The 15,395-nt window shown below is 48.6% G+C and overlaps 5 protein-coding genes across 5 annotated transcripts; 2 read left to right on the plus strand and 3 right to left on the minus strand.

Moving 5' to 3' along the window:
• Nucleotides 1-868: 868 nt before the first annotated feature.
• On the minus strand, nucleotides 869-2,449 carry FPRO_03249 (uncharacterized protein; the record flags this gene model as incomplete). Its single annotated transcript, XM_031226559.1, has 2 exons — nucleotides 869-1,815; nucleotides 1,888-2,449. 2 exons carry the CDS (start codon nucleotides 2,447-2,449, stop codon nucleotides 869-871), a joined length of 1,509 nt encoding a protein of 502 aa, XP_031077084.1.
• A 1,095-nt stretch (nucleotides 2,450-3,544) lies between these two features.
• FPRO_03248 (uncharacterized protein) lies at nucleotides 3,545-5,443 on the minus strand (the record flags this gene model as incomplete). The annotated part of the gene is made up of 1 exon (XM_031226560.1): nucleotides 3,545-5,443. One exon carries the CDS (start codon nucleotides 5,441-5,443, stop codon nucleotides 3,545-3,547), a length of 1,899 nt encoding a protein of 632 aa, XP_031077085.1.
• Nucleotides 5,444-6,384: 941 nt separating this feature from the next.
• Nucleotides 6,385-7,187, minus strand: FPRO_03247 (uncharacterized protein; the record flags this gene model as incomplete). The annotated part of the gene is made up of 3 exons (XM_031226562.1): nucleotides 6,385-6,448; nucleotides 6,497-6,675; nucleotides 6,744-7,187. 3 exons carry the CDS (start codon nucleotides 7,185-7,187, stop codon nucleotides 6,385-6,387), a joined length of 687 nt encoding a protein of 228 aa, XP_031077086.1.
• A 3,289-nt stretch (nucleotides 7,188-10,476) lies between these two features.
• FPRO_03246 (uncharacterized protein) lies at nucleotides 10,477-11,202 on the plus strand (the record flags this gene model as incomplete). The annotated part of the gene is made up of 3 exons (XM_031226563.1): nucleotides 10,477-10,582; nucleotides 10,633-10,727; nucleotides 10,780-11,202. 3 exons carry the CDS (start codon nucleotides 10,477-10,479, stop codon nucleotides 11,200-11,202), a joined length of 624 nt encoding a protein of 207 aa, XP_031077087.1.
• A 1,607-nt stretch (nucleotides 11,203-12,809) lies between these two features.
• Nucleotides 12,810-14,432, plus strand: FPRO_03245 (uncharacterized protein; the record flags this gene model as incomplete). Its single annotated transcript, XM_031226564.1, has 4 exons — nucleotides 12,810-12,888; nucleotides 12,980-13,089; nucleotides 13,256-13,381; nucleotides 13,440-14,432. The coding sequence occupies 4 exons, from the start codon at nucleotides 12,810-12,812 to the stop codon at nucleotides 14,430-14,432; spliced, it is 1,308 nt and encodes a 435-aa protein (XP_031077088.1).
• Nucleotides 14,433-15,395: the final 963 nt, after the last annotated feature.

The raw sequence follows: 15,395 nt of genomic DNA on the forward strand, positions 1-15,395 counted from the left end.
CAAAAAAGCCTTCAGAGTCGCTAGGTGTATTTGTGATTCCTATTACTCTTGTCGTGCAGTCTTGTGCTTCTTTCAAGGTGTCGGCGCAATTTGAACGGGGTATGCGGAGTTGGTTCAGCGTGAAGTGAGGAGCGGAAGGAGTAACGTGGCTATTAGAAGAGTTTGGCCGATGAATTAGTAAAAGAACGGCCTTATTGTTAAATACAAATGCTGCAAAAGCGCAATTCGCGCAAACGTGGAAAATGACCGTATATTAAATTCTCGTCTTGAACCTTGCAGAAGAAGGAAGACAGCTCGCGGCGCGTCAGGAAGCTGGCGTGCACGGACCTCTCTACTTCCATCCATTTCATGGGGCTCACGGCGCGGTACGTACCTTACTTGGACACTTCACATCTTTATCACGGGCTATTAACAAAGAACAAACAGAAGAATGAAGGTAATAAATCTCAAGCACTCCACTACCAAGGAACCCCAAGAAGCGTAACTCAGCTCAACTGCCGCACTCTCTCACTGAAACAAAGACATGTCGGCATTGGACATTTCTCTATCATTTATCAGGTATTTGTTATTGAATGCCTGTTTATAACCTCTCATCCTTAACAGGCAAGTTGGAACTCATTGAGTAACAAACAGGCGTCACATGCCATTGACTTCGCAGCCCAATTTGATTTACGACAGGGCACAATTCTAATACAGCATCTCATGATGATTCTCGAGTTATACGCACAATCCCAATCAGACAACTGTGATACCATCGCCCTTACCAGGACGTCCCAGATACCTCCCGAAACGCCAACCTGTTTAGTACAACCGGCCTACAAATCCTCTTCGCCTGCAATGATATTACAAACAGCCAAGCAAGAGCCACTCACTGCTTGCTGCGTCTTCGCTCCCGGCGCTGCTGCCTCGCGCGAGCCTTGAGGGTATCTTCACCACGGTATTCCTCCGGCAAATCAAAATCAACCTCGGGTATCTCAGGCATGGGTAGACCCCATGCCATAATCTTCCTCCCTGCGCGCCTATGTCGATGCAGAGCGCTGTCACGCTCATATCTCTTGCTGAAGAACGACTTGAACTCCTTGGGTGGTTCTGGCGGTTTTGGAGCTGGTGCTGTTTTTGCAGGACGCGGGATTTTGGCTACAGCTGGTTGAGGAGTCGATTTTCGATTCTTTGAGCCTTTGGCATTCTTGGATCTTGCCATGGCTTCCTCTTGCAATTGCTTTGCTGGTGATTCCGAGTCGCTTGCATCACCATTTTCGCTATCATCACCGGCTTCGTCTTCTTCGACACTTGATGAGTTTTCTTCTTCCTTCTCAGCCCGGGCCTTGTCTTTCTCCATCTTCCGTCTCTTCTCTTCCAACACCCAATTTCGAAACTTGTCAAGGATAGCCTGGCATCCTTTGATGAAATGGTTACGAGCAGGCTCAAATGTCTTCTTCTTTGTCTCTGTTACACCACTCACGCCCATAACTCTTAACCAGTCATGGCCTTGGAGTCCTTCGAGAAGTCGGATAATTTGGTCCCTTTCGTGCTGTGCTCTGCCTTTCTCGGTGTTACGTATTGATCTCTCCAGCCGCTCAGCGCGACGATGTATTGGCTGAAATAGTTTATCTGGTAAAGGATCTTCAATGGTCTTGTTCTTCGACTGCGATTCTAGAAAACCTAGATCGACTTGCTGACAATCGAATACATTGTAGAAGAGGGCATCGCCGTATCCTCGTACAGGATATTCAATTGTGGGGTGGTGAGTTTGTGGGATCGCGCGTCGGGGATCGGAATCGACGATTACGATGGGCGTGTCAACATTGAATAATTCTACATAGAGTCAGAAAATGATGTATCTTGTACGCAACATTAGGTGAACGATGGGGATTTTTTTGGACGTACGCTGCTCCTTGGGCTCATTCCCAATCACCTCATCGTATTCAGGGAAATAGGCAGAGAGTTCGCTTTTGAACCTCGTAGCTTCCTGAGAGCGCAGCTTGCGGCCTTGCTCCTGGGTATTAGTATCGCCCGGTTGAGGCTGCAACCGATCGAGTTCATGTTTGATTCCATTGATAACTTTGCTCTGGTGTTTTGTAAGAGCATGCTCCTGCTTCGGCTTCGATGTCGCGCTGTCGGTCGTAGGAGGAGGGGGTATTGGTGTCGTAGTTGCCACTGTAGGCGTCGCAGCAGGTTTGCGCGTGGGTGGTGCCGCTTTGTTGTTGTCGATATCGGCATCACGGAGTCCGTGAGTGCCCTTTGCGAAGATCTCGACTGTTAATCGCGTTCTTTTCGGTTTGATGGCATCGAAATCGCGATCGTGGGTGTCGAGTACCCTCTTGTTGCGCCCTCCTCCTCCTCCGCCCTGGGCATGTGCGAATACTCCTGCTGGGGGCGTCAGGTGGTGATGTGGGTGATGCTGGTGCGGAGCTTCAGCGCGCCGCGAGGAACGGGTGACGGAAGCCATTGGAAGACGACCAAATGCCTGGCATGGTTTCAAGGATGTATTTCTCTCAGTCCGCCAGCTCAGTCTGAAGATGGCGTCGTCGATGTTGATGGTTTTTTTCGAACGCGGTTTCGGTGCGAGTGCGACCGGTCTGTACTGCACGTTTGCAGTCAGTGGAAGCTTGGCTCCGTCTCGCAGGCCACCAAGCCAAGGTTTTGAGCACCAGTGTTCTTGCAATTTCAGGGCAATGGCGCCACTATGCCCCCTATATCCCACTGACAAATGCAGAGCTACAGGGCATTCGCGCGCTGGAGCCACCTGTGGCAAATGAGTTGGTCATGCGCACCTCGAAAAACAATAGTGCAATAAATGCCAATGGTTGCCTGTAAGGTTGTCCCAGGTAGGTGCCAAATAAGGTGACAGAAATATTGACTACCAGAACAGTGGAGGTTCAAAAGAGCTTTCTCTGGAATGACAGCTTTGTGACTGGACCACAAATATAATAACATAGCAGAAAAGTTTACTAACTATTTGAAGAAAGTATCAAGAAACTGAATTCTTTGACTAAAATACTTGTATTTCTACTGAAAGGCTTCAAGTGTTCGCTTAAGTTACGACTGAATTAATAAATTATGCTTTCTTACTAGTAGTGAGATTGCTTGAATGCATCTGGTTTCAGGGTATGGATATCATGTACATTACAAAAAGCGAGAGAACCTTGGACCTCTATTCTCAGTGAAGTATTCGGGTAAGATCCAAATCCTTTGCTCTCAGATCAGTTGTCTCATCATTCAAGATAGTCCCTGGCATACATTAACGACCGTTCTGTGCTTCTTCATGCTTGGACACATTCGCTTATTGGGTACTGTAAGTAAAGTCTCGAAGCCCTGCCTATTCAAGCCATAGGATGAATAGCTGGGCAAGGGTTTTTACACAGCTTAGATGAGCTTCACAGCAATATCGTTTGTTAGCTAGAACTGGCAGCTGCACGAAGAGAATATTCATGATCTTGGGTATTCGTACTTGATGTCGTGAACCATAATCCGGGAACCGCTCTATACACAAAGGGTATAATATCGCAAAACCAAAACACCTCGCCAAACACCAAGTGCCTTACTATACGTGCATCTTCTCGACATCCTCCTTTTTCTCCCTCTTCGCAGCCTGTTTCTCCTCCTTTGTTGGTTTAATGCCAAGCTTCTTTAAGACCTTCTTTACTGGTCTTCCCTCTTGCTTCTCTGCCTCTTCTCGTTGTAAGACTTCCCTCTCCTTCGCGGCACTTTCACTCTTGTCCTTGGCTTCCTCTTCCCTACGCGCCGCCTCCTCTGGGGCTATTATCTTATCTTTCCTGTGTCCCACACGCTGAGCAAAGTCCTTGCCCTTGCGTTTCGTCTTGATATATGTTTCCAGTCCTATCAACACAACATACGACTTGGAGATCGAGACGTGGCTCATGTCAACCTCTGACTGCCGCAAGCTCGCAACAAAAGCGCGGAAATTCGCAGCGGGTGGACGATAGTGTCCGCTCAGTGGTGAGAGGGATGAAAGTCGACCATTCTTTATTTTAATGAGGCCAGCTGAAGATATACGCGAACCCTGGAGGAAAGACGAGTGTTGAAATGCCCCTGAATCTTTGATGCCCACATACATGCGAAAGCTTGTGTCTGCAACGAAGATCCATGTATTCTTCCTGACAGATTTGCGCATCAACTTGTTAAAGATTGTGGACGCTGAAATCTGAGACACTTTGTTCATACCCTGACTGTTGTCAAAGTCAGGGGTCGCATACTTGGCAGCCCGGTCTGCCTCTCGTCGTGACTCTAGAGAAGAATCGGAGCTGGAACTGCTGACAGATTCGAGGGATCGTGCATCCTCAGGCTGGGCTGCGGCGTTGAAAGCCGGCGTGGAATCGTTCACAGGCACGACACCGTATATGCTGTCCTTGAACTCTTCTGTGGTATCAATGCGCTGGCCATTCTTCGCCCAACAGAGTCGGCCTTCACTGTCAACTTCAACAAGGTAGTACTGGCGCTCTTCACGAGACAGATACCGGACTTGCTCCCGCTCAAGTCGATCGCGTGGACAGCCATCAACCTCAACGTTGCGGCCTTCACCATAGTCAAGCCAGTAGAAGAAGTTCTCGGTTGTATCTGTTCGCTTCCAAACTTCGTGGTAACGGCAAAGATTACTTCCATAACGGTGCTTCTGGTCGACCATCTCGAGGAAGTATCGAATTCCCATCATGCGCGCCTCATGTTTCCGTGCAGCAGTGGCTTTCTCACGTCGCGCTCGTGCAGCAGCTCGTTCTTCGGGGGAGGCATCTTCATCGGAAGACGATTCTGAAGATTCAGAATCTGACAAAAGGTCATCATGGCCTGCTCGTCGCGCAACGGCGCTCGCCTTCTTCCATTTTTCTCGTGCACTGGCCGACTTGTGTTTCGCAAAATCGTCCGCTTTTGACTTATCAAAAGCTTCGCTATCAGCTTCTGTTTTCGGTCGTGGCAATGTCGCATGTCGAAATTGAGCTTCTCGAATTGCAGTGACCCATCGTGTACTTGCATCCAAGCCAAACCCTTGCATCTCTCTTCTTGTGCGATATCCTCTAAATGTTTTCTGTATAGTTCGCGCAGCTTGCGCCTGCGCCTGGTCCTCCTGACTGACTGTCGACATACTGGCAGCTCTATTGCGCTGACGCTGGGCTTCGCGCGACCAGCGCCTTCGCTCGCGATCTCTGCGCTTTGTTTCTTGTTCGCGTTGTTGTTGAACAAGTGCAATTCGTTCGAACTGCTTCGGTGAAGGTGGTTGTAGAGAGTTCATGTAATCTTTTGTCTTAGTGGTAAAGTGTAAGTCGCTGTTAGTGGATGACGTAGAGCTGACGGTTGAGAATTTTTGTGCTGTTAAGCCCAACGATGATTGACACGGGGTCCCCTCCAGTTCCATACTGATATCGTTTGGGGTCTGCACTAAAACCGGTAACATCAAACAACGGTTTTCTAGAATATCGAGTTGCGTCATGGTCGTGGGGTTGGACTGGGTTGAGGATGTGGGGGTGGGAGCCAAGTTGGTGATAATGGCGATAAAATCCTTGGAAAGGGCTGTTAATCACATTGAGGAACAAGAAAAGATGAAGCTTGATGAACTCATGACACTTCGAATCTCTTTAGTTCAGAGCTGGATCTTGTCGCTCTTATAAACATGGTCTTTACTACTACTGATGTAGTCAGGCCAATGCCCAGAAAAGCAGGTTCTTGTCACTCTTGTCACGGGAGAACGGCACTTGGCAATCCTGCAAAGACCATTGGCATCACCGTAAAATCTCAATAGATTGCTTTATTGAGACGCCGCGATGCTTGGTAAATGCCGTTGCGTACCGACATGTTCTAGACTCGTGGCTGGCAAATCGTCAGAATAGCGGCACGAAAATCCGTCAAGAAACTCACTCATTGGCTGATGCGTAACAGCATATCCTCTAAGCCATACCGAACTCCACATGTTATGTTAAGCTTCATTCAAATTCAACAGCTTAACTGTTAGTATCGCGCGCCTGTTGTTAGCAACCACAATTCTCCTGCTGCGCCCTGGCGCCTATACTCAGCCCTTTGGATACGAGAGCTTAAACGCCCAGTGATGAAGGCGGAGCCGTACCGTCTTGGCGAAGCAAATGGTATGGTTTTCGAGATATGCTTGACTGTTTCGTACGACAATGCCAAACCTCGGTTCCATCTTGGCTCTCGAATCAAGCACAAGCTAAGAACAGACAAGCATGCAATACCCCCGTAGGGCCACAAGTGATAAGATCATCCAACTCATTATCATTAATACGGATCGTTGGCTGCTGCATATGTGCGTGAGACTGGGCCAAGTAATATATATCGTTTGTACAAAGAGGCCTCCCATGATTGAGACCTAAAGGTAAACATATCCAAAGAAGAAAAGATGCTAAGACGATAGGAACGCTATGCAAAGAGAAACTCCTTGAGGACTGGCGATCCAGAGAACTCTGGATTTAACAATATGCAACTAGTAAAGTCAGCATAATACTGCACTGGAAACTTCTGAAACACGCACTTGAGAAAGTATTGTAGGCCTGCCCGCCTTTTCTCGAGAAATCTGGGCCGAAACTTGGAGATGACACTCTTGGGCGGAAGCGCCGGAACAGCTGCCTCGAATCCGGGGAAAGTTTGAACCAACCGATATCGAAAGTCGTCAAACTCCGAATACCGTTTACGAATATTCATATAACTCCCCTATCGTTGGGTCAGTCAACACGTCTTCAGATCAGCACGCCACTGCTGAACCAGCACCAGTTACTCACATTGAGAGCTTCGACACGGATATTCCACACCACAAAGGCCCCGATATTTGTTGCACTGCCGTTAACAATGGTATAGCTCACAATCTCAACACTCTTGGCCCAGCAAGCGCTGTTGCGGTCGTCGAATTCGCTCGCTTCGTTGTCACGTAGGGTTATAGCACCAGCAGGAAGAACGGAGTCTGTCGACATATTCGATATGGTTCGTTGATGGCCGGCACGGGTGTTGAGCCAGTATGGTGGCGATGTTATCGAACTCGGGGAGACGGTGGATGATTCAGTTTCGTGCTGCCCGTGATTGCTGCTATCGTGCGGGTCATGATCGAAGGATGTGCGTGGTGTCTCAAACACTTCGGTAGCTGTGGTCTGTGTCTCAGAACCACCTGGATGCGATGCGCTGGCGGCCAGATTGCCATTGCCAGGCGCTTGATCTATCGCAGTCGCCATTCAACCATGCGTTGAAACAAAATGTCGGGCTTGAATGGTTCGAGTTGCTAGCAAAGAGGCTTTCGATGTGACAGCTTTAATAGTTCTGAATTGTATGTGACTCAATGGTAAAATCGTGTCGCAAAGACTTGTCGCAATGATTCAATCGATCCAGTTGAATAATGTTGATGTTTGATTGACGGCTGAAATCGTATCAGCGAGTTAGGATAACAGCCCATGAATTGCAGCCGTGCTTTTTAGTTGACAAAGCGCAAGGATTTGGGTTGCGGAGCGGTAGAGAAACAGTCAATTATGTACAAGTCGTCAGGATGAGGTTGATGATGAAATCACGGAGCGAGTAGAGGGCACGATCCAACCAGGGACATGGTATAAGGTAGGGTGTGTCTGGGTAGTGGCGATAGCTTGTCCCAATTGAAAGGATGAATTGGATGTGATGTCGTAGAGCAAAGCCTTAAACGGCGCCGTTCCGGGCCTTGCAGCTTGATTTTTTCCGATTGACGGAGGGGCCCGCGCCCCCGGTCCATGGGAGTCGGGACAACCTAGGACGCACCTGTAAACTTCGTGACCTCTGGCTTCTTGTTTCTGTGAATCCATTACGGATTTGGTTAATCATGGTATTTACATCTACAGTCTCCGCGAGGTATCGCGACATGGGAGGAGAGTTGACTTATCGTTCAATGCCTACTTGAAGCTAATTACCTACTTACAGTAAACCAATCTCATGCTGTATGTAGTACGGATACGGTTTTCGTAGACAAACTCAATGCCCACTGACTTGGATATCAGCCAAAATACCACACTTTGCAAGGGTACACCATGACCGCCGCATTCACGGCCGGCCTTCATCTTGAAATACGGAGCTCGAAAGCCACATCCGCTCCGTGCCCGGCCGAAGAGGTCGGTCGGATACCGGTCGTCTAAGCTCGGGATGTAGCGGAACCCAGATTGATAAGCGTGAGATCTCATCGAATGTGGCTTCCTATCAAGGGATACAAGGAAAGAGACCCTGGCTACTTTGTTCTAAGCCGCAGAACTCTCATCATATCATATGACATTGTCATCTGGTCCAGTTCAAACTCTAACTCTAATCGTGACCAAGGAGCGAAATAGAGGAGGTTAGAATCAAAGGAGTGACCGAAGTTGGAGGAAGACACCAAGGTCGAGTGGCCCAAAGTTTCTGTCAAGTTCTTGCAGGTTCACTTTGAATCGGGTGAAATGATCCTGGCTCTGCGGGGTTAGAATCTACTCTCCACATAGAATGAATACCTCTCGAGACTCGAAGATTCCTTTGAAAGCGAGGCTGGTCTCTTTCAGGTTTGGTTATCTTTTTGTGACCCGTCATAACCAAGTCTTCGTGTACTCTGTAAGGGCCTTCGCCTTGATTGATGCCTGCATGGCACGAGCACGAGCACGATTCGATACGATACGAAGTCACCTTACTATCTTGTACGAGAGACAAGTGGACATCGCTTCGGTTAGTCCGTCATATCTCCAAATGTCTTATAGCCAGCAGAGTGTTTCTTCACCTGTGATATTGGGTTACCAGAAGTGGTGATTATTCGACTCTGCTGTGTGATACCTCATAAAATGTGCGACTGTGATTGCTTCTCTATGAGTCTGCACATCTGGCCGCGTCAGCTCCATCGTGAGGCACAAACAAGATATCATCAACACCAACGATTGGCGCGATATCCATGGCATCATGTTCTCGTCGTGGTGCATTGCGCGGGGTTATCGAAGGGTTCAGTGCAGTGACATGCCCCGCCCATATGCAAGAAATACGAAGGTTGTTGGCTGGTCCAGATGCCCTAGCACCGAACAGATTTACCCTTTATGGGAACAGTTGGCCACCATTCTTGCATCCGAGTGGCCAATCGCCCGTAAAGAATACTCCGACGTGAATCATGGTGGGCTCGTACATGTTGTGAGCGACTTCAACCACCAACTGGAGCGCGTCGTTCGCGTGGTCCAAGATGCACTCTGTGATGCACAATGAGACGACCAAAATAACAAATGCGCAATACCTAGTGGTCTCATATCGCTTCATGACTACTAGAGGTGGAGTCTGTAGTAGTCAACCGTTCGCGTCCGCCACAAAGCCAAGCTCTAGACATGCGGTTGAGAGGAGACAAACGAAGGACGACCTCCACTCGTATCTATGCCCATGATGGCGAGTATGGGGCATCACCGACATCTGACAAGAGTACGGTAGCGTTGAGTCAACTGAAAAGATCTCCATTGGGATCTTCTGAAGATCACAGACGGGGCTGCTGTAGCAAGAACATTATCGATAATACTATTGACTCCTTTTAATCACGGCTCTTAAAACCAAGGGCCTTTGGAGATTACGGTTTTACAACAAGCGAGCCAAACCTCCCCAGACCGCCCTAAAAAGTCCAAGCTTTAGCGGCGGACCGCACTAGTTGAGTCTATCGGGCCTAGCCTCCAGAGTATTCCGGGACCTCCTGGGCACAAAATGCGCCGAGTGGTGGACGATATGGAGCAAATAAAGTCTCATTGCTGCTGGGATATGTTAGAGCTAAGCCCAATACCGCTGTGCTGCTCCCAAAGTCCCCTGTTCGCTCTGCGAAAATTGGTGCTACTGGTGCTACTTTGTCCACGGTCTGTGGTCATGATATCGCCCAGGCTCGGGTCTCGCCTCAGCTTTTGCTACGGATCATTTCTTTTGACGCTGTAGCCCGGCGGTAGGTATCTGGACCTAAGGTATCCGTAGAGAGGTATCCATCCATCATCCATGCATCCATATACATATAGCCGGGGGTTGTCTGTCATTGAAATGTCTCGGACCTCCTCGACCTTTTCTTCATCGTCCTCTTCTCTCACCACCTGCTTTTGATACACTCGCTATATCAGACCTGGTCTTGATTCTCAACAGTCGTTAACTCGTCATCTTCATCTTTTATTTCTTCTTTTGCTCGCTTTTCTCAAATTGTTGGTCGTCACTCACATACCTCGTTCTTAATCTGTAAGTCAAACATCGTCCGAGCCGACGGGTAGTGCCCCGGTTGTCTTAGTGATAGCATCCTCCATACCTCTCCTTCCCGCAGAGCACAAGCAATCTCCTCATTATGGGAAAGAGAGAGACTTCCAATGGAATACAAGTGAATAAAACCGCTGACTCCCGGCCAAAGAAAATCCATACCTTTCGTCAATCTGCACCGTTTACGAGCTTTCTTGGACTTCTCGCATACGTATCAACCACATACATACTACCTTCATCGTATCCAGCACAACTAGTTCTCATACAAGACACAAATACGTCACAATAATGCCTTCTCTCCGAACAACCGTTCTGGCCGTTGCTGCCTCAGCCATTGCCGTTGTCAACGCCGACTATGTTATTGACCCCGAGAGTGTACCCCTGTCTCAACGCCGTGAGTAAAGCTCTATCGCCGGGTATTTTAGGGTGCAGGGACTAATACAGAACCAGGTGTTTGGTGCCAGAACGAAATAGAAACCTGCCCTATGATTTGTAGTCAGACTAGCAAGGGAGATACCAAGGTCAATGATTGTGATCCTGTAAGTTTCGTTATCTAGGCTTGGTTGACAACTGTTAATTTCTTTTGTCCAGAAAACCCTTACATACGGCTGCATCTGCGGCGACGGCAAGCAACCCAACGTGTCTGAATACTCCCTGACCCTGCCATTCTACGTCTGCCAGGAATGGGGTAACCAATGTGTCGAGGACTGTAAGGGTAGTGCCTCTTGCGCTTCTGACTGCCGCCAGAACCACCCATGCGGTGCCAGCAACCCCAAGAAGTACAACGCCACCTCCACAGCTACCGACACAGCTGCCGTGAAAGCGACAGCCAGCGCTACTGACGATCCCAATGTTGTCTACACTGGCACTCCAGGAGGCGACGATGATGATGACTCCGACTCAGACAGCTCAACAACAACAAAGACCAACGGCGCCGCCGTCATTGAGGCTGGGCGCACATGGGGCCTGACTGTTGTCTTGAGCACCATCTTCGCTGGGTTCGCCATGCTCTGAATTTCTCGTGATGCTTGGCGGTTTGCTGCCAAAGAGATTACTGCATTGCTTCTGTTCTCTTGTGTTTATTGCTCCACATTCCTTTGAAGCCTTGGACGTCTAGGTGTTTGGTTGTCTTTTATGGTGGGATATTTTCTTTTATGATTCGACTTGAGGGGTTGCCCTTTTACATCATTAATATCGTTAATGTCGGAGGGACGAAGAGATGGGAATCGGTGGTAGAACAGGACGAAATACATGTCGTTGACTGCAATCAAGCAGCCGAATCACCAGGAACCTTTCACGACAGATTTGAAGCCAGTGTGACATCATAATGCATGGAAACAAGCAGTGGTCTATCTAGACATGTCGTTGTCGGTTCAAGGATTCCGAGAGTTGGAGGACATCACAGTCAGCATCAGTTGATCTTCACTCCACATTCCGCATTTCAAGACCCCTAGACGTGTACCGGGCTATCGGATCAACCAAACTGCCGTGATGTAAGTTTTGTTCTCCAACTAGCATCCGTTCCAGCCAATTGCAGTTGAATGAGAAGCTCGTATTCTTTTTGTTGGTGCTCACGCGCTCACGAGCCTAGAAGGGCATGTGAAAATCATTCTATTCATGCGCCATTGATCCATAGCGTTAGTTCATCCCTCGCCTCGGCACCAACGGCTAAGACGGATCAAATAACGTCGAAACAATCTCATGATGAGGTGTCTATGCGGCTCCTCCTCGTGAGCAGACAGGGCTGGTGCACCCTTTTGACAGGGCTGAGCATGCTGAGGTCACTGTGCAATTGAGAGCACAACATGGGGATGCTCAAGGAACTTGCTATTGTTCTCGAGTCTCACAAGAAAGGGGCCGTCAAAGTCGACCTGTTTCGTTAGCTGTCAAATTGATGATTGGAGCCTTCAAATGAACGAGCCGCTAATTACCCAATTTTAGATGCGTGTTTCCCCTGTAAGCGGATACCTCTAGTGGATCGGATCGCTGGTGTTAGCAGGGGCTTTGGGGTTTACGATCCAGGGGCTCGACGTACGACGACACCAGTACGAGTTGGAGGTCGAATTCCAATTTCGAGTCCTAGTCTTGAGCTGTCAAAACCTGCCCCTTTAAACCTTTTCAATCCCTTCTTTTCCTCAACTGCAAAAAAACACTCTTTGGCGGTAACTGTTCATCAACATATTTAATTCTTTATCAGACTCTTCACCGCTATTCTTGGCTGTTTTACTCTGTCTCAGCCCTCCCGGTCGTCTTCGCAAATCAGGTCCGCCACATATAACCTTGGCTTAAGATCCAGTTCATCTACCGTTGTCGATAAGAGAAAACCTGTCACGCTTGTTCTTGGATTATCTTTCTCTTCCCACCCACGTGCCGCGCCGCCCGTCTCTGTTAGGATAATACCGCCTTGGTAGAGAGCCGAGGGTCAATCCATTTGCAGGCCTTTTGGCGGATCTACCTTACTTACCCTGTCCTTCTGCAAGTCACTATTGCGCCGTCGCTGCAGGTCCGATTGTTTAGGCGTGTTTACCGACGTCTTTAATTTTTTTTACCTTCCACCTCGTTCCCTTTCTTAAAAGAGTCCCCCATTTTTGCCCCTCCTCCTCCGGCCCCTCTCTTCCACCATGACTGCAAGCGAGACACTTCCGCTTTACAACCCAACGGCCACCGACCCGGACGGTACGAATATGGCTCCTAATACAAGTAAGTCCGAGAAGAAGAAACTCTTTGAACGCTTGAGTTCCATGGAGCATTGCAAAATAGACCGTTGACCACTAACGTCGGGGCCCTGCAGAAAAGAATGTTGCCGAGTGCATCTCTGATGACGCACTGGTGCACTTCAAGTCATACAAGTACTCAAGCGTCGACCTGTCGCCAGTCTCGAAATACGTTCTTGGTCCTTTCGTATGTATTGCCTATACCTCCAGCTCTCCTTTGCGCATGTTTTCGACCCTGTTTTGCTTTTTTATCTCAACAATTATCATCTGGACGAGCTCGGCAGCACTCGCATGCCAAGTTTTATTTTTGGGGGGGAGCTCGTGATAGCTAACGCGTCTTTGTCGTCATGTAGTGGAATGCCTCTGTCAACCTCCTACCACTGTGGATTGCTCCCAACATGGTGACCCTCTTGGGTTTCTGCTTCATCCTGATAAATGTCGCTTTCTGTGCAATCTGGATGCCTGATCTCGTTGGACCGGTATGTGGGAGACCCTCCATGTCTCTGGAGTGACGTACTAACGCAAGTGTTCTTGCAGGCTCCTTCATGGCTTTACTTCAGCTTTGCCTTCGGCCTCTTCATGTACCAAACGATGGATAACCTCGATGGAAAGCAAGCTCGACGAACTGGAACCTCAAGCGGCCTCGGTGAACTCTTCGATCACGGTATCGACTCCTTGAACTGCACACTCGCCAGTCTGCTCGAAACTGCCGCTATGGGTCTTGGTACCTCTCCAGCTGGCATCATCACCGCTCTGTGCCCATGCCTACCCATGTTCTTCTCGACCTGGGAAACCTACCACACGCATACTCTCTACCTAGGCGTTATCAACGGTCCTACAGAAGGCATCCTTATTGCCTGTGCAATTATGATCATGTCTGGCATTTGGGGACCTGGCATCTGGACCATTCCTTTGGCTAATGGCATCAAGGATACTCTCCCTGGGCTTGCTGAGCTCCTTGGCGAGACCACTTTCCGAGATATCTGGATTGGCCTGATCATTGGCTCCCTCGTCTTTACACAGATTCCCTTCTGTGTGCTCAACGTTGCCAAGGCTCGCAAGTCTAGAGGAGAGCCCATTCTTCCCGTCTTCCTTGAGTGGATTCCTATGGCCGTCTTCACTTTTTCGATCGCCGCTTGGGTTTTCTCTCCTTACAGTACCATCATGAAGGAGAACCATCTCATGCTTTTCTGCTTCATCATGTCATTCGTCTTTGGCCGCTTGACCACTAAGATTATTCTCGCCCATTTGACTCGCCAACCTTTCCCATGGTGGACCGTTATGCTATACCCCCTTGTTGGTGGTGCGTTCCTCGGAAACATGCCTCGATTTGGACTCCCTCAGGTCAGCGCCCAGTTCGAGCTTTTCTACCTGTGGGCCTATCTTCTCTTTTCCATGGTTGTCTATTTCCGCTGGGCTTGGCTCGTTGTTACCAGCATTTGCAACTACCTCGGCATCAATGCCCTCACCATCCCCAAGGAGAAACAGATCGCCAACAAGGCGGCACAGGCTGCCAACAAGCTACACTAAGCCGGAACTAGCCGTTCTAGCCGAGCAATTTTGTTCTGTCAAGTCCTGAGAGATCGAAATGACATAGAAAATAATCCACCCAGAGAGGCGCAGCATTTTGGAGAGAGATCATGGTACAAAAAATACTGGTGTCGCGATACAGGGCGAGGAATCAAAGCATGACGAGGGCGTTTGGTGTTTACTTGCGGGTTTCTCGCATTCTTCATGACGCTTGGATACTAAGGGGTCTTGTATCACGTCAACAACCATTGGGGTATATTCATTGTAATAGATATAAATGAAGGAGTACGTGTAGATGATGGTGTTAGAGACTGCCTTTGGATAGGCCCCGGCTTTGACGCATAAGGCGCAAGCCAAATCAATAAGAAGCTTCAATTTTTCAGACACATTATCTATCGCCGTCCATACCAATTTCATGATACCTGGACTGTTGTCTTATCGTTGTTACCTATGAGGGGCTTCACAGCATTATAGAAACGTGGGGTTAACGGGATGACGTAGCCTGCGTTAGCTTCAGAAGATGGATGTCTGCAGGAACCTTTGGTAAAGAGTTGCGATGAAATCTTGCTTGCCAGCTCGTTAGTTTCTCGTATCATAATGTTGGGTCAACGGAAGTTTTTGAGAGAGATATTTCCAACCTAGCTCCCAATAATGCTTACCTACCTATTTAAAGGAACGCAAAACCCCCATTAGGTCAAGATGAATGATCAGGTAACACAACTCTATGCTTTTCCTCAAGGTGGTCTTAGTATCAATAGCATTGTGTCGAATTTCAGTCTCTCTGGAATGCGTTCCAGCCTTTACTAAGACTGACTTGCACGCCAGGCTTAGGTATGATCAACGAGATCTTTCCATATAATTCAACCTATACTATAGCAGCTTGGCATAGGTAGTGAAGAGAATCGAGATAACGCCAACAGTATAACTATATCTGTATAGGCCAGTAAAAGTAATACGTGTCCA

This window comes from Fusarium proliferatum (genome assembly GCF_900067095.1).
Source record: "Fusarium proliferatum ET1 genome assembly, contig: FPRO_scaffold002, whole genome shotgun sequence".
In the NCBI taxonomy this organism is placed as follows: domain Eukaryota; kingdom Fungi; phylum Ascomycota; class Sordariomycetes; order Hypocreales; family Nectriaceae; genus Fusarium; species Fusarium proliferatum.